The 16406-nt window shown below is 65.4% G+C and overlaps 2 protein-coding genes across 2 annotated transcripts in view; both read right to left on the bottom strand.

Moving 5' to 3' along the window:
* Positions 1 to 621: 621 nt before the first annotated feature.
* On the bottom strand, positions 622 to 3570 carry LOC112978689 (uncharacterized). Its single transcript, XM_026092341.2, has 3 exons — positions 3495 to 3570; positions 2134 to 2896; positions 622 to 1579 (listed from the first exon to the last, which is right to left on the bottom strand). The coding sequence occupies exons 2-3, from the start codon at positions 2871 to 2873 to the stop codon at positions 811 to 813; spliced, it is 1509 nt and encodes a 502-aa protein (XP_025948126.1). The 5' UTR covers positions 2874 to 2896; positions 3495 to 3570; the 3' UTR covers positions 622 to 810.
* A 690-nt stretch (positions 3571 to 4260) lies between these two features.
* ASIC4 (acid sensing ion channel subunit family member 4) overlaps positions 4261 to 16406 on the bottom strand; it is a 29266-nt gene continuing 17120 nt past the window's right edge. Inside the window, exons 2-10 of the mRNA XM_026122532.2 lie at positions 10294 to 10438; positions 9971 to 10098; positions 9567 to 9726; positions 9105 to 9161; positions 8851 to 9004; positions 8164 to 8255; positions 7655 to 7734; positions 7139 to 7243; positions 4261 to 6705 (exon numbers count right to left, since the gene is read on the bottom strand). Coding sequence (XP_025978317.1) covers positions 6586 to 6705; positions 7139 to 7243; positions 7655 to 7734; positions 8164 to 8255; positions 8851 to 9004; positions 9105 to 9161; positions 9567 to 9726; positions 9971 to 10098; positions 10294 to 10438 — 1041 coding nt within the window. The 3' untranslated portion in view covers positions 4261 to 6585. The remainder of the gene's footprint in view (positions 6706 to 7138; positions 7244 to 7654; positions 7735 to 8163; positions 8256 to 8850; positions 9005 to 9104; positions 9162 to 9566; positions 9727 to 9970; positions 10099 to 10293; positions 10439 to 16406) is intronic.

Here is a 16406-nt window from a genome sequence, read left to right as displayed (position 1 = left end):
TTTGTTCAGAGGGCTGCACTCATTAAAATTAAGGGCCTGTTTCACTATTGTGAATCCCCTTCTAATTATAGCATGCCAACTATTTAATGCAGCTCATTAAAGACAATTCAAACAGCACTTGGCTTGATTTAGCATTGGCAAAGGACTGATTTGAGGGCTGAGGACATTGTACAGTGGTTATAGCTGCCTGGCAGCCCAGCGAGCCCCGGGGAGGCAGCGGCACTGTCCCCAGGGGTGGCAGCACCAAGTCCGGTGAGAGCGACCGTGGCCCCTTGTGCAGACACAGCATGGGAAGGGGCAGCCCCAGCAGTGCAGGGGTCCAGGGCACCCTGGGGTGAAGCAGGAGCAGCTGGAGCAGGAGAGTACCCTGTCGGAGAGCTGGCATCCCTGCTCAGGGCCACAGCTAAACCCTGCTCCGTGTCCTCCTGTGAGTCCTTTTTGGCCCCGTGTCATCAGCAGCAGGAGATCTCGCCTGGCTCCTGGCTGGAGTGGGGTGCTGGGGCCGGTGCTACCATCCCCTTGCCTGCCCCATGCTGTTTGGAGGAGGTGGAAGCCTACGGCAGGCGCCAACCTCCAGGCACAAGCTGGGAAGTAGGGAAATGAAAGGACCTGGGCTATGACTGCAGCATATGAAAATAACTTTACTTAAAATCTTTGCTAGGTCACACAGAAAGAGCTGTTTCAGGGCTCTGGCAAATCACCCTGTTCATAGCATGGTGCACATCCTGAGGGCCTCAGTAGCCCCACTTTGCCCTGAAGCCCTGGCGACCCTGGACAAGCCATCTCCGAGGCCTTTCTTTCTTCATTTCTTCACTCCTGCTCCTCTAAAATCCTGTTTATTTTCTCACAGAATTCATCAATGATGTTGAACTCTCTCTCTAACATAGCAGCTGCTGCGCGGATGCTCTTTGCCAGCTCTGACTGTGCCCTGTGGTGAAAGTGAACTGAGTCCTTGGTGACGAAGAACAGGTCTAGGGCCAGGGACAGGCCCACAAGGATATGGGTAGCTGTGCCAAACCTGATGGTGTGGCTGGTCCCGGCCAGCACTGCACTGGCCTTCACCATGCTGGTGACGTTGAGGATGCTGCGGCCAAGCCCTCCCACCACCCGAAACACCCCCAGGATGACCTCTGTACTCTCGTCCTGCCCAAGGAACTCCAGCAGCCCCCTTGCCCTCTTGAAGGGCTCCAGGCTGCCTGTGAAAATTTCTACCTGCCTCTGAAACTCCTTCATGAGCATTTCCACCTCACCCTTCTTGACCAGGCTGTTCACGCTGTCGCTGATGGTGGCGGTGGCACTGGTGAGCCCCCCGACTGTTGAAATGCCAAATCCCACTGCAGACAGGACCAATGAAGTGCCCAGCATGGTGGGGGACAGCAGCAACCCAGCCACAGCAGCTACCCCCCCTGATATGCCCACCGCCCCACTGGCGATGTTCGCTACCATCGCTCCTCTGTGACACTTGTCCACAGCCTCTGCCACTTTCCAGATGCTGGATAAGCATTTCTTCATGGTGTCCCTGGCTGGCAGCAGGGACAGTCTCATCGTGTCCCCGATGGTGCTCCTCCTCACTGCCGAGCTAGGACAAAACATCCAGGGGCTATTACAATGCTTAAGGTTTGGGGACTACTTCATCTGGGCTCCTCCAGGGCATGAGGTGCCCAGGGAACATGGCCCGTTGGACATGTGAGGACCCACTGCACAAGGACCTCCTTGCCCCACCACATCTGCACTGTCTATGGGATAGGGTTGGCTCTGGGCTCCCTCTGCAGCCACCAGAGATCTAGCCAAGATGCAGGGCAGCAAAGCAGGTGCCAGAGCACAGTTATCTGGCAGGCTGGGATGGCTACTTTGGAGGGAGAGAGCTGAGAGCTGCTCTCCAAGCTCCACTCGTTGCATTGACCAGATCTCCCTGACCACTATGGGATGCCAAGCTCGGGGACCATGCAGGAGCCCAAGGAACCCTTTCCTGTAGCACTGCTCCGGTGCTGTCACCCACCTCCTGTGCTCGCTCCCACTCTCCCCTCGGCTGTCATCCCTGTTCCTGCTGGTGGCTGTGCCCCAGGCATTGAGAGAGCCTGGGAGGGAGCAGCCAGGGAGTCTGTCTGAGCCACCAGCGATGCAAGAGCTCACCTCTCTGTGGGCCTGCAGGAGAGGCTGCCCCGGGGCACGGCGTTCTCGCAGATGGAGTTCCTCGCCGTCTCCCCGCAGCAGGCGTAGCGGTCGCCCCGGTAGGGCTCGCGGTGCTTCAGCACGATCTCAAACTCATACTCGATGCTGTTGGCGTTCAGCAGCGCTTTCCGGAGGGACTCAAAGGCGGGTGAGTGCGAGTCTGTCCATATGACGGCACCTCCGGTGCCCACCTGGAAGCTGGCTGTTGTGTAGGTGATGTCGTGCAAGCCCAGGAAGTGAGAGGCTTCGTGGATGAGTGTCCCCGGCTGCGAGTCTTTCTCGAGCTCCCTGGGGGCCTGCCAGAAGAGTGGGCACAGGTAAATGGTGCGGTCTGGGGTGTTTTTCTTCACATAGGCGTAGGACCTGGCCTTGTGGGGGTTCTTCTGGAAGTCCACCTGCTCGAGCTGTGAGATGAGTCGCCGGAGCAGCTTCTCAGTGAGCATGGCATAACGCTCCACCCAGCAGCCATCCCCCTTGCTCCCCCTGTCCAGCACGACCACATCCTTGAGGTTTTTTATTAGGACTCGGTCCTTCCTCAGCGTGTCCTCTAGCACCTCCAGGGCCACGTGCTGGGCTCGCCACACAATCCTGCTCTCCTCTTCGCTCAGCTCTTCTGTCACATCTTCGCTCTGGGGCAGGATACAGCACAAGCTCCCGGTCGCGGCCTTGGTGTGGATGAAGGTGGCTTTGTACTGGGGCATCCTGGAGGGGCACCAGTCAGGACCTGGTGGCAGGGACAGCTTTGTCACAAAGGACCCCACAGTCCCCAGCCTTGGGACATGCAATGCACGGGGCAGTCCTGCCAGTTAACAGCTTGTCGTTGGGGACCTGCTCTGCCTTTGCAGATGACATTTCATGGCACAGCACCAGGCTCAGAAAAGCTCTTGCACAGGGTGGTCTGAGACACCAGTCTTTCGTGCTGTCTGTGTCCCAGCTGCACCTGACTTAATCCATGCATCATCATTACTGGTTTAGAGGGCCTGCTGCCAGCAGCCTTCACCTCAAGACCAGATCCTGCCTCCCACTTCAATCCCTGTCTCTGTGCCGCAGGGTGACCCGTGGGGATGGAGCAGGGCCGGGAGGAGGCTGGCAGATCAGCTCGGTAGGGAGAAGCCCTGCTCCCCGTGGCACCCAGGAGGCTCCCTCCGTCATGCTTTCCCTTCAGCCCAGACCCCCATCTGCCGCCTCCCGTGTTTCAGTCTCGACTAGCACCCCCTCCTCCTGGCAGCCCTGCCGGAGTCCCTGAGCTCCCCTGCTGTGGTCCCCTCAGGGGAGCCCAGTGTGCCCCCGCCAGTGGGGCTGCCGCGCTGCACCCAGCTCACCTGTGCGTGCCCCTGGCCGTGGGGCAGGACGGAGCCTGTCTCGCCCCACACAGCAGCCGCAGCGGGCGGCGGAGGGGCAGGCACCCCGCCGGCAGCCCCGTGCGAGGGCAGTGTTGGTCTGAGCACTGGCTTTTCATTGATATGGGGCCGTGTTTGTCCCTGATAACACGTGCGGGAGTGGAGGGGCTGCCGGCATGCTCGCCTGCACTGGAAGGCATGGGGCTGCTGCAAGGGGGCCCGGCTGCGGTCGGAGGTCTGGCATGCAGTGCTGTGTGAGGGGCAGGATCCAGCACAACACCCCCTGCCATCATTTCGGCAGCCCCCGGTCCCCTGCCTGCCCCGGACCCTGTAGCCGTGCTGCGGCAGGCGGGAGCCCAGCCTCCCCCGGCGCCGCCTGCGTGGGGCCGATAGAGTGGGGCGCTGGCCCTGGTCAGGCGCCAGTGCTGCCTTGGGACGCCCCACTGGGCTGCTGCCTCGGGGCACCTATGTGGGGACACAGGTATGGCTCCCAAACAGCCCATCCCGATTCCTGCTGCTGGGTGCCATCCCGCGCGGAGCGGGCGGCAAGCCGTGGCACCGTTGTGCAAGCGCCCTGCAAGCGCTGCACCTCTGCCGTGAGCCACGAAGAAAGCTGGGGAGAGGGAATAGCTTTGTGTGGGGACGCGAGCCAGTGATGCTCGGTGCCCCATGGGGGGCGGGGCACTCCTGCCCCTCGCCTGCTGCTCCTGGCCCTGCAGCGATGCCGGTCCCGTCCCTCACAGGCAGCTCAGGACCTACTTGTGCCTCTTTATTAGGGAGCATTTGTACATTTATAAAACAGTGACGCACATCTCTTACATTCACCAGCGCGCCGGCGTTCACGCCAGCCCTCCCACTGCGCCGCCCTGCTGCGGTGCCTGTGCCCGCCCTTGCTGCTCCCGCTGGCGTGGAGGGGGCCACATCCTGCACCCAGCACCCCTCCTGCCTGTGCTGGCAGACTGTGGTGTAAGGCTGGGCATGCGCTGGCTGGCATGACCACGTCCCCAGGCTACGTGTGGCATCGTGCCAGGGACGCTCATTCCTGCGCCTGGACAGCGGCGAGGGGGCACATCACGGGTGCTGCAGGGGCTGCCCTGGGTCACCGTGGGGCCATGCCACGAGTGCCTCGATCCCGTGGGGAGCAGGCGCAGGACACTTGGGCCAGGCTCCCCGATGCAGCTGCTGTGCTTGCCCTGGCCGGGGGGTTTCTGAGCACCCCTGCGCAGGGGACAGTGGGCACTGCGGTGCCAGGTGCTTGCACCAACAGGGGACATGCTCCCATGTGTGTGCGTGTTTTGGGGGGATATGGGGGGGTGCATACCCAGAGGCAAGGCTGCTGGGCACGTCACTGGGCTGGCTCCTGCGGGGTGGGGGGCCGGTGCTCTGCTCCCTGCCCTGCATCTCCCAGGCCTCCTGCGCCCGGGGCTGTCAGGGTGGTGAGGATACTGGCTGCCCCTGCTTCTATGGCTTTGGCCCCAGTGCGGCATGGCTGTGCCCACGCCCAGCCTGGGAGACCCTTCCCCAGCCCTCCCTCCTGGGGTGGGAGACACCAGCTCCAGGGCCAGCTCTGTGCCAGTGCTCCATCCCAGGGCACTAGGGATGGGGACCAAACCAGCAGGGCCTCCTGCCTAAACCCCAGCCTCCCCCAGAGGTCACGAATTCCTGCCATGGTGCCCCCTCTGCCCTGTGTGTGTGTCGAGGGGGGCTTTGCCAGCCTACCCCCCCTCCTGAGATATTTTGGGGCTGTTTGCCCTGCGCTGGTGCCTGCTACAGTGGAGGGGGGGAAGGCAATGTCCTACAGGAAGGGGAGTGCTGTGGGTCCCTGCCGTCCCCCGGGCAGCAGGAGGGCTGCGTGCGCCAGTCCCGGCCCGGGAGCAACCTGGCAGGTCAAGATGTGGCGGTCTGGGCTGTGCTGGGCATGGAGCACCCTCCGAATGTGTGTGGTCTGGGGGAGGCACAGTGGGTGCTCAGCACCCGGGAGAGGAGCGTGGCAAGGGGGATGTGCGCTGGTGCAAAAGAGCTGTGACAGCCAGGGCAGCAAAGGCCGGTCCCCTGCGCCTGCTGGGCTGTGCTGGATGGCTGCACCCAAGGGCAAACTGCTTTGAGCATTGCCTGGGAAAGCAGCGCCTGGAGAGGGCTGGGGGGGCACGGTGGCACTGGGACAGGAGGAATGGGGCAGAAGAGCAGGGGGACAGGGGATGTGCAGTGCAGCAATGGACTGGGGACTATTCGGGGCTGACACTGGAGTGTGTGTGGGGGTCACAGTGCAGGGGTCTGGCTGGGAACAGCGCTGGGATGGGGGCTGCTGCCCTGGCAGGTTGCACGAGGCGGGTGAAGGACAGCCAGATGTGGAGGGGTGTCACAGTGCTGGTGGCGCCAGGGGCCAAAGGGGTCTCAGGGCAGTGCCATGCAGGTGTGACTGCAGGTGGAGTGGCCCTGGGCTGGCCCGGGGCGGGGCCGTGCTGCTCAGAGGTGGTGCCCCGCAACGCTGCCCTTCATGCAGCAGGAAGATGTTGTTCCCTGTGGAGGCTAAAAGCTGTTCCAGGCACGTCTCCCTCCTGGGGGACGGTGCAGGGCAGAGCCCCCCACTGAGGAGGGGTCAGCAGCGAAGGGGTTCAAGGGGCTCATAGGAAACCCAGTTTACCCCACGCATGCTCTGCATTGCCAGGACCCCTCACCCTGCACCCCACTGCTCCCCAAAGCCCACTCTGGCATCCCTGTCCCTGCCCCCTTGCTGGTCCGGTTCTGCCGACCAGTCCACGGCCTGGTGCAGCGCTCAGTCCTGGCCATGGGGCATCCCCCCTCCACTCCATGTGCTTTGAGACGAGGCCGACCCTGTGTGCTGGAGGCAAGCGAACGGGGTGGGTGAAGGGGCTTGGAAGCAGCTCCAGTCTCTAGGCAGCTCTGGGAGCCGGCAGCACTGCCGGCAGGGGCGAGCGGCGCGGGCCAGTCCAGGTGGTGGGAAGGGGGAGGCGGGGGCCTGCGCCCACGGTGCCTGGTGCTGGAGTCCCTCTCCATGCGGACGGTGGGGAGGGGGTCGCTGGGGCCCTGCTGCCCGCAGTCCCGAGCTGGCCTAGCAGGCGAAGTCCTCGAAGACGCCCTGGTGGGGGTAGTGGTGGCGGTGGTGGTGGTTGGGCAGCATGCCGGCGTTGTAGGCACCCTCCATGTGCCGGCCCAGCGTCTCGCAGGGACTCTGCGAGGGGGGGGGCACAGTCAGCGGGCGGCCAGCCCTTGGCGTGCAGACCCGGCGACCCCCTGGCCCCCACCTGCCCCCCACGAGCACAGCCTCCCCGATCCCAGCCCCTCTCAGTCCCGCTAGGGATGCAGCCCACCCTGCTCCCCACAAAACACCTCTCCCACCGCAGCATCCTGGCTCCGGAGCAAAGAGCACCCGCCTGGCGCTGGCAACCGACCATGCAGTGGGGGATGCTCTTTGCTCCAGGGCTGGGACTCTGCAGTGGGAGAGGTGTTGTTGAGGGAGCAGAAGAGGCTGCAGGAGGGGGGCTGTGCACCCCGTGCTGCACAGCTGTGCACCCCATGCCTGGCTGTGCTCAGCCCTGTCTGCACCGGGGGCTGTCCCCGCAGCCCTGGCGGGCAGCCCACCCCATGGGGAGCGCGGGCTGTACCTGGTCCTTGAGCTCCTCCAGTCCCAGTGTGGCGATGCTGCCCGAGGGCTTCTTCAGGGGTGGCTTGGAGCGGCGCAAGAGCCGGGTCACCCTGTCGCGGATCACCTGGGTGTGGGGGGGAAGGGGGTAGTACCCAGCCACACGTGCGCACGGGCCCATATGGGTGCTCACGGAGCTGTGCATGTGCACGCCGGTCTGCACGGACCTGCCTCCTGTCTGCACCTGCCCTGCCCTGGCCGTAGGGCAAGCACGGGGGTCACCGCTGCCCAGCTCCCCTCTACCTGGCCTCTGGACACCAGGGGATGCATGGGGACCTGTTCCCCTTAAGTGCTTTCAATCTGGGGGCTGTACCACCCTGCCCCGTGGGCTAGCCCTGGCTGCGTTGCAGCCTCCCCCACTGATGGCAGTCAGAGATGGCCTGGCCTGGCCCCATGCCCAGCCCCTTGCTCCAACACCTCCCATGCCTGACGGCCCCACTCCCACCAGGGAGATGTAGCCCCAGAGGGCTCAGCGCACCTCATAGACATAGTCCAGGATCTCCAGGATGGTGAGGATGCTGGCACCAATGAACAGGCCCATCTGTCCCCCAATGTCCCCTGCAGAGCAAGAATGAGAGCTGGTCACGGGAGCTGCGGCACAGCCTGCCCGGAGCCCAGGGCAGGCCAGCAGGGCTGGGGTGGGAGTGCACTACTGGGGCCACAGGATGGAGGGGACATCGCTGTGACCAGGACAGCAGCTGCAGGATGGAGGGGGACACCACCATGATGGGGGACGGGGACTGCAGGATGGTGGGGGAACACGGCCGTGACTGGGGCGGGGGCTGCAGGACAAAGGGTGCAGAGGATGTGGAGGGATGGGGACAGCAACCAGCATGCCATCCCCTAGGTGGCTGCAGGCTGGCTCCCGCCCCATGCAGTCCCACCCAGACCAGCCCCACATCCTCCTGGGGCTGGGACCCAGAGCGCTGGGTAACGGGGGCTGGGGTGGCCAGGCAGGGGTCCCGTGGGAATGGTGAGGGGAGTCACCGAGAAGCCCAGCAAGGTCGTAGGCTTTCTTCTGCTCAATGGCCTCGTAGTTCAGTGCCTCGAAGAAGATGTCCAGCACCAGGAAGTTCTCCCTGCGGGGACACAGCAGTGCTTGGCAGCGAGGGCTGGCCACCAAACTTTGCACCCCTGTCCCCTCCCCAGACATCCCTGGCTTCCCACAGACCCCAGTGCCACATGCTCCCCAGGGCCCTCATGCTGCCCTGTGTGCCAGTCCCCCCACCCCAGGATTGCCCAGCAGCCCCACCAGCACTGCCACTCTGGGCGGCGCGAGACTCAGGGAGGGCAAGCGCTGGGGAGACGGAGCCTGCTGCCATTTCCCTCCTCCCCGCTCCAGTAGCACAAATGCAAAGTGAGTTATTTGGGTTGCTTTTGCAGAGGCACTGAGTGGCCATGGACTGGCTGGTGCGATGGGGACATATCCGGGCTGGGAGTGGTTGTGGGATGGGGACAGATAAGGGTGGGAGGGCTCAGAGGCGGGTTATGGCATGGGCAGATGCTCCAGTCACAGCCACCTCTGGGGAGAGGATGCTGCAGGAGGACCAGGTCTCTGCAAGAGCCAGGAGCGGGGCCGGGGCTCCCCCAGATTCCTGGTGTCCCGGCGTCCTCCAGGAGCCGACACCAACCCCACCAGAGATGCCGGCGTGCCGCCCTGCCCACACCACTCACCGGATGTAGGTCTCATTCTTGTTGTACTTGCGGGCGAGGTATCGCGCCGAGCCCTTGTTGGGGATGCGCACCATGGAGATCTCCTTGCCGTAGCGCGTCAGGTTGCACGGTGTGGGGCAGCTGCAGCGCTCCTGGCTGTCCTCCACCGCCGCATCTGGGGGGCACACAGCCGGGTGGGCACGGGCTGCCCCCTAGCCCGGCGCCCTCCCTGGCCCGCACCCAGCCAGCCCCAGCCCGCCCCGCTGCGCACCTACCCAGCGTGTGGTCAGCACACTCGATGTACACATTGGGAGAGCAGACGGACTCGTTGCCTGGGGAGAAGCAGCGGGTCAGCGGGGCTGGGAGGCCGGCCCACTGCTGCCCCATCCCTCACCCAGACACGCTCCCCCACCGGGCAGGGGTGGCCCCTGAGGGCAGGCTGAACGGGGCACCCTGGGTGCAATGTGGGTGGGGAAGGGGCTGACCCTGGGTGCAGGGAATGGGTCAGGGGCAAACTGAGGGGCAGAGAGGAGGAGGCAGGGGTGGTCCTTGGGTGCACAGGGGATGGGACGGGGGTGACCCTTGGGTGCAGGCTGGACGGGGCAGTGACATCCCCTAGGTGCAGGGGGGGACGGAGCAGGGGGGACCCTCGAGTGCCAGCTGGATGGGGCAGGGGCAGCCCGGGGCAGAGCAGTGGGGCAGCAGGGTGCCCCTGTGCCAGTGCCCGTGCCCCTCACCTGGCATATGGACCATGCGGCAGTGGCAGCTGCGCACCACGGCCTCCTTCTCGCACTGCAGGCGGCAGGCGGCGATGCTGTAGGTGTCGTAGCCGGGCAGTGTCTGCTCCCCCTGCACGCTGGCCCGGCAGTTCCCCCACGGCTGGGGCAGGTAGGTGAGCTGCCAGGGCAAGAGAGGTATTGGTGCGGGGCCGTGCCGGTGCTGGGGCCTCCCTGGGTGGCGAGGGACATCCTGCACCACCTGGCAGAGGCGGGGGCCCTATGGGGCAAAGCAGGAGCCCCCAGAACGGCACTGCACCATGCGTCTCTCCCCCCATAGCCCCACACTGCATCTGCCCCCCCTGCCCCACAGCCCCGGCCCAGCAGTCACTCTGCGCAGCTCCCAACCTCAGAGCCAGCCTTACCCGCTGCTCCTGGCAGGACACGAAGGTCTGGAAGCCAGGCGAGACACCAAAGCCCAGCTGATGGATGTAGGGCGGCTCATCCTGGCTGTGGATCTGGACCCGGATGCCAGCTTCGAATGATGTCTCGTCTGCAGGAGAAGGGAAGAGAGACTGGGCTGTCGGCACTGCCCCAGGCCTGCACTCTTGCCCACAGGTCAGTCCTCAGCCATGCCCTGGTGTCCATCGAACCTGGGGTGCAGCGCCCCACCAGCGCCCTGCCCTGCAGCTGCCCTGGCAGTGCCCCGCGTCCACCGCGCCCTGTCCTGCAGCAGTGCCCCACTCACTGGTCTCTCTCCAGATGGGCAGGTATTCCTCCTGCTGGATGTCCAGCATGATCTCCAGCCCGTTGCCCATGCCGCCCTGGCGGGTCACTCGGGGGTTCCTCCGGTCCCCGTTGAAGGTGTAGCACTTGCCGTAGCGCGTATAGACCTGGGGATGGAAAAAGAGAGGGTGATGGACCAGGGAAGGGGGCTGGCGGGGGAGTCTGCAAGCAGGGTAGGGATCGGGACCTCTTTGCAGCCCCACGGCAATGCGTGGTCTAGCACAGCTTCTGGGGGGGACATCTCAGCCTCCCTGCCACACTGCCACCCCTCTGCCCTCGCTGGGGGGAGGCATCGCTCCCGGTGGCGCAGGCTTGCACCACGCATCCCGCTGGCCGGCCCAGCCTCCCTGCCCCCCACACGGTGGGCGCTCACGGGGGCAAAGTGCTGGGGGCCGCAGCGCTCGCCCTGGAAGCGGCACTCCACGAGCATGTCCTCGATCTGGTGGCCCAGACGGTGGAAGAAGCTCTGCATGGTGTGCTCAGAGTGCCGCGGCGGCAGGAAGCGCGAATAGTTGGCGAGGTGCAGCAGCCAGCGGCGCCGGTCCTCCTGCAGCACGGCCAGCAGCTCCGGCACCAGCGAGCGGTCCTCCTGGGCCAGCCCCAGCCACTGCCCCACCGAGTAGAGGTCGGGCCTGGTGAGCTGCAGGAAGCGCGCCCGGTTGGGGTTGCAGAGGGTGACGGCTGGGAAGAGCAGCCGGGGCGCCCAGGCCATGCGTGCCTGCGTGTGCACGGGGCGCGAGAGCAGGTAGCGCGCCCGGTCGGCGGCCCCGGCGGCCAGAAGGCCGATGGCAGCCAGGAAGGCCAGGCTCCAGAGCAGGCGGCGCAGGCGGGACTGCGGCCGGGTGCAGGCGTAGTGCAGCCCAGGGATCCTGGCGGCTCGCAGGAAGGCGGCGGTGAGCTGGGCGACGGTGCGGCCCCGAGCCGGCACCAGGGCTTCCCCGTCCGGGCAGCAGGAAAGGCTCAGCGGCATCGTGGCAGGTGGGAAGAGCTCCGGGGGGCCCGGCCGGAAAGTGGGGTGCCCGCTGCCCCTGCTGCCGCCCAGGTGCTGCAGCCTGCCCTGGGAAACGCTGCTGCTCCCCGCCGGGGCGGGCTCCCTCCCCCGAGGCTTTTGCTCCGCACTTTTGCAGAGCCGAGTGTGGCAGGCGCCTTCCCGAGCTGCTCCAGTGACGGGCGAGGGGAGGGAGAGGAGGGGGCTGGTGCAGGCACCCGCCTTCCCCCAACCTCCATTCGGGAGTGGAAAATTCCTCCCCGAGCCAGGCTGGGGTGGGGGGGGCGTTGCGCTGCCCCAGGCTGGGCAGTGGGGCAGCACATCCCGGCAGCCCCCAGCGCCCTGGACAGCGGGCGCCGGTGCCTGGGCGGCAATGCCCCGTCCCGGCCGCGCTGCAATGCTGCACCCTGGCTCGTCCCCGCTGTCCCCTGCCCGCCGCCCCAGCAGCCCCCTGCCTGCACCCCCAGGGCCCCCCCCCACCGGCTCGGGGGGGCTCCTAGCCCCACGGCAGCTCCGCTGGGCAGGCCACCACTGCGCTTGGGAGGTCGTCGCCTCCTGCCAGAGCTGCCGGGGACGGCGTGGGGACCCTGGCACGCCCCTGCCCCATGCCGTGGGCCCTGGTGGGGGGGACGCGTGGGCTGCGTGGGAGCCACCGGAGCACGCTGGGTGCTTTGAAGTGACGGCTGCAGCTGTGATCAGAGCGTCTGCACACCCGCGCCGGTGCTGCCAAAGCGCCAGGCTGTCAGTGCGCCACGCAGGGCCCTGACAGCTCGTCAGGGCGCCTTCAAAGCGCGGCACCGTGGCGCGGTGCAGGGCTGCTGCAGCGGTGCAGGGAGGCGGGTGACCCACTCCCTGCCAGCCCGTGCCTCAGTTTCCCCGCTGTTGGGCTCTGCCGGCGCTGAGGGCTGTGGACGAGGACGGGAAGGGTTAGGAGAGCTTAAGCAAGCTGCAGGGGCCGAGTCAAGCCCTTTCCCGTCCATTTGCAGCAGCAGCAGCTGCTGGGCATTTGCTTGCAGCCATGAAGCAGAGAGAGGAAGGATCCTCTCCACGGGCGCGGGTGCACGTCCAGTGCCGGACTGGACGGGCTCAGAGCCGGCAGGGGGCAGCAGGGTCCCACGTTTGGACTGCGCACCGTGTGCACAGTGCCAGCCCCTGCCAGAAACCCACCTGCCAATCGTCCCATCCCAGCCGGCTGCACTGTCTCCGGGGCACAGCAGCTGCAGAGACAGACCCTGGCGCAGAGCCGGGCCTGGTGCAGGATTGGGCCCTCGAGGGGGCTCAGCCACCGCTATCGCAGCCGTGCAGGGAGCAATCCCACCGTTGGGATTGCTGGGATTTATTGCGGCTCCCCGAGCCGGAGGCTGTAGCCTGATACCATCAGCCCCTCGCACACTAGGGCAGCTTTTATATTAGTTTTCTTTTAACGGAGGATGAGCTTTCCAGGCTCGAGGAAATGTCATTTCTCTGAACACTTCCATTTCATGCGTTGGCTCAGACATCTCCGGGTGGCATCGCAAGCACCCTGCAGTGCAGGGACAGAGACCCCCAGCTTGGGGAGGGGGGACGGCACCCAAAAAGGGTGACACGGCCACTGAGCTGGGCTGGGGTCCCCCTGGAAATCCGGCAAGGGGTGGCTGGAGGAACTGTGGGGCAGAGAGCTGGGGGCCATGGCGGCCTCGTCCCCTGCACTGCTGTGGCCCGTGGCAGGCGGCAAGGCCTGGGGGGGGCACAGAAAAGGCAGGGGGTGCCCGTGGTGCACAGCTGAGTTACTCACTTGTCGGCTGTCAGGGTGCCGGGGACAGCTGTGAAATCTCGCTGGCGAGAGCACAGCACAGTCCTGAAGGGCTTTGGCTTTCCAGCATGACAAACCCAATTAGGTAACAGTGAGTGCAGGAGGAAGAGGAGGAGGAAGGGCAGAGGAGAGGCTGCCTGCACCGGCAACAGGATTTCCTCCCAGCAGCTGACCCAGAAAAGTGCCTTGCGGGGCTGCAGCCTCTCCCAGCCGCACACGCGTGTGCTGCCAGGCCCTGGGCCCTGGCACGGCGGCTCCTTTTGCCTGGCACCCACGGGTGCTGCAGGCCGGGCGCCCGGGAGGCTGGATTCCCACACTGCGTCCCAGCCTCCCCACTCAGCCGTCGCACACCAGCATCCCCACGCTGCGCTCACGTGCAGGGGAGACCCCATTAGGGAGGTAATTTCTCAACACGATTAGTCATTTCCCTGCTCTCTGCTGTGGAGACACTTTGACCTTGACAGAAATAGCTGCCGGCGTCTCAGCAGGCAGATCCCGGCGGGAGATAGCCCGGCTCCGCTCTCACCGGCGGCCGAGGCTTCCTCCGCCCACCCCACACCGCTCTCCTCCACTGCTCGGGGCTGGGTGCCCCATGGGTTGCTGGGTGCCAGGCCCCGGCATCCTCACCCTTGCCCTTCCACGAGCACCGGGGTTTTCCTTGGGCAGTGGGGGGTGAGGGCCAGCCCCACGTGCACCCCGATCCCCCGTCCCTGCTGCTACAAGCCCATTGTGCCTGCCTTTGGCTGATCCCGGCTCACACAGGTATTTCCGCGGCTTACACGGCTCCCCACGGTATTTAGCCTCTGGAAGATGACGTTAAACATTGCAAGCAGCGGCAAATCCTGATTGCTCTGAGGAGAAGGGGCTGCGCTAAGCTTCCAGCCAAATGCTGGCATGCAACAGGAATGAGCTGCAGCACGTGTGGCACGGGCAGGTCCTGCTCCCGCACATCTGGGACCCACAGCCTGGCTCCTGCAGCCCTGCTGGGACAAACAGTCTGCCTCCCGCATCCCCGCTGGGACCCGCAGTCCGGCTCCCGCAGCTCTGCTGGGACCTGCAGCCTGGCTCCTGCATCCCCACTGGGACACGTGGCCCGGCTCCCGCAGCCCCATGCAGCCCGGCTCCCGCATCCCTGCTGGGACACACAGCCTGGCTCCCACATCCCCGCTGGGACCCACAGCCTGGCTCCCACATCCCTGCAGGGACACGCAGCCTGGCTCCCATGTCTCTCTGCTGGGATGCACAGCCCGGCTTCTGCATCCCCTGGGATGCGCAAACCCCTGGCCCAAGCCCTGTCCCAGCTCAGGGCTGGGCCTTGTGGGGAGATGCCCAGTGGGGTGCAGCCGCTGCCCTGGGCTCTGCCCTGGCGCTGCTGCCCCGTTACACTGCCCTCAGCCTGGTAGGGGATGCCGGTTTGGAGGTATTCTTGGGGGATGCTCCAAGGACCCCAGCCTGGAGAGCTGCTCCGGAGCAAATTGGCAGCAACCAGGGAGAGCAAGGCTGTGGGCACTGGGCACCAGAGTAAAGGGCCATGCTGGCACCAGGGAGAGAGCAGCCTTGGGATTTGGAAACAATGCTTCCTAAGCGAGTGCATAGAGGCAGAGGGATGCGGATTGCCAGGAACTGCGGCAAGCATGGCCGCACTGGTCCGGGGTGATATGGGCAGAGCCGGGACACAGACAACCCAGCCCCGATGGGCATGGTGCGGGGACAACCCCCAGGAAGCTGGGTCTGCCACTCTGGCAGGTACATGTCCCCATGCACACTGCCCCCAGCTCTGCTAGTGCCCCCCGCCACAGTCGACCCTGCCCCGGTCCCCCTGCTCTGCTCCTGCCCCTTATTGTGCCCCCAGCCCCACCGCTGCAGCCCTTGGCACCCCCGCCCCCCTGTGTGGCGCTCGCAGCCCCGCCTGGGTGCCCAGGGATGGAAGCCGCAGCGCTGACGCCAGCATTGCAACTGCCTGGGATATGAGATCCGCCTGGATTCAGCAATTTCAACTCATTTCAAGCCCGATTCTGCAGCAATTTTCTGAGCCAGTGGGATGCTTTTGCCTCTGCAAGCATCGCCCCTCACGCATGGTCACACCGTTTCCCTTCCTCATTCCCAGGAGGGGTGAGGAATGGTGCCAGTTTGGCTTTACCCCAGCTCCGGCTCCCCCCACACCTGCAGCCCCTCGATGCAGCATCCCTGCCCCACGCAAAGCTGCTGCTGGCAGCAGGGACGGCTCCTGCACTGCCCAGCCAGAGCCTAGATGCCACCGTGCGCGCTGGGGGCTGGGGTCTCCCCTCCGTGGGGTAGGTAGACTTGGTCCCAGGAGTCCAGGGCATCTCCAGCCCCAAGCAGGGCACACTGGTGCGGGGCTGGGCTCTCCGTGTCTCCATCGTGGTACCGTGGCCCAGGTCTGCAGTGTCCTCTGCAGCTCCCCAGCTGGAGGGAGAGCAGCAGGGCTGGGGTGCTGCTGCCTCGCGCAGCGATGCTGTGGGCTCTTCCCAGAAGGGCTGGGATCCCCTCCGGCCCCCTCCCAGCACAGATGTGCATCTCTCTGCTGCAGGCCAGCCCGCGCCAGCTGAGTCCCTCAGACTGGCCTGAGCCAACAGCGGCAACGTGGGGATTTGGGGCTTGCACAGTCCCTCTCGTGCCAAGCAGGCTCGCTGCTGGCATACCAAGTGCTCAGCTGTGCCGCAGGCAGCTGCCGGACGTGGTTTCGCCTTTGGCTGGTCAGAGCTGGTGCAAGGACCCAAGCAGCAATGCAGGACACGGGGAGCAGGTATCTGCCAGGCCAGCGCATCGGGGCCAGCGGGGACCCCAGCACCCTCAGCACCAGGCAGGATCACCAGCTGGAAACCAGTGCTCCCTGCTGGGAGGCAGGCCAGAAGCATGGGGCAAAGGCAACGCATGCAAGAACGATGCGCTTCCCATGGCATCTGCCCCAGAGCTGCCAGCGATGGCAGGGAAGCAGACGGCGCAGCAGCACCGTCCTGCTTTCAGGAGCAGCATCTGCAACAGCATGTGCAGAGGCGACTGCTGGCAGTGGATGTCCCTGTGTCTGACAGCCCAAGGAGTTGTGCACTGGTCAAGCTGGGAGACAGAGGGGGCCATGCAGCCGGAGCTGTGCAGAGCCCCCAGAGCCAGTGTGGATGCGACGTGGGGGTGAAGAGCAGGGGACCTGAGCTCCTCGCTTCCCGTCTCTGCTGCCACAGGCACAGCAGCACACAGCCACCTCCATCAGGAGAGTGAGTCTCCAAGCTGTGCCTTCCTCTCCTGCTTCTCTTGTGGGGTGTTCGGCCCAGCATCT

This window comes from Dromaius novaehollandiae, chromosome 7 (genome assembly GCF_036370855.1).
Source record: "Dromaius novaehollandiae isolate bDroNov1 chromosome 7, bDroNov1.hap1, whole genome shotgun sequence".
In the NCBI taxonomy this organism is placed as follows: domain Eukaryota; kingdom Metazoa; phylum Chordata; class Aves; order Casuariiformes; family Dromaiidae; genus Dromaius; species Dromaius novaehollandiae.
The sequence above is the reverse complement of the archived record's forward strand: the minus strand, read 5'-3'. Positions and strand labels throughout refer to the sequence as shown.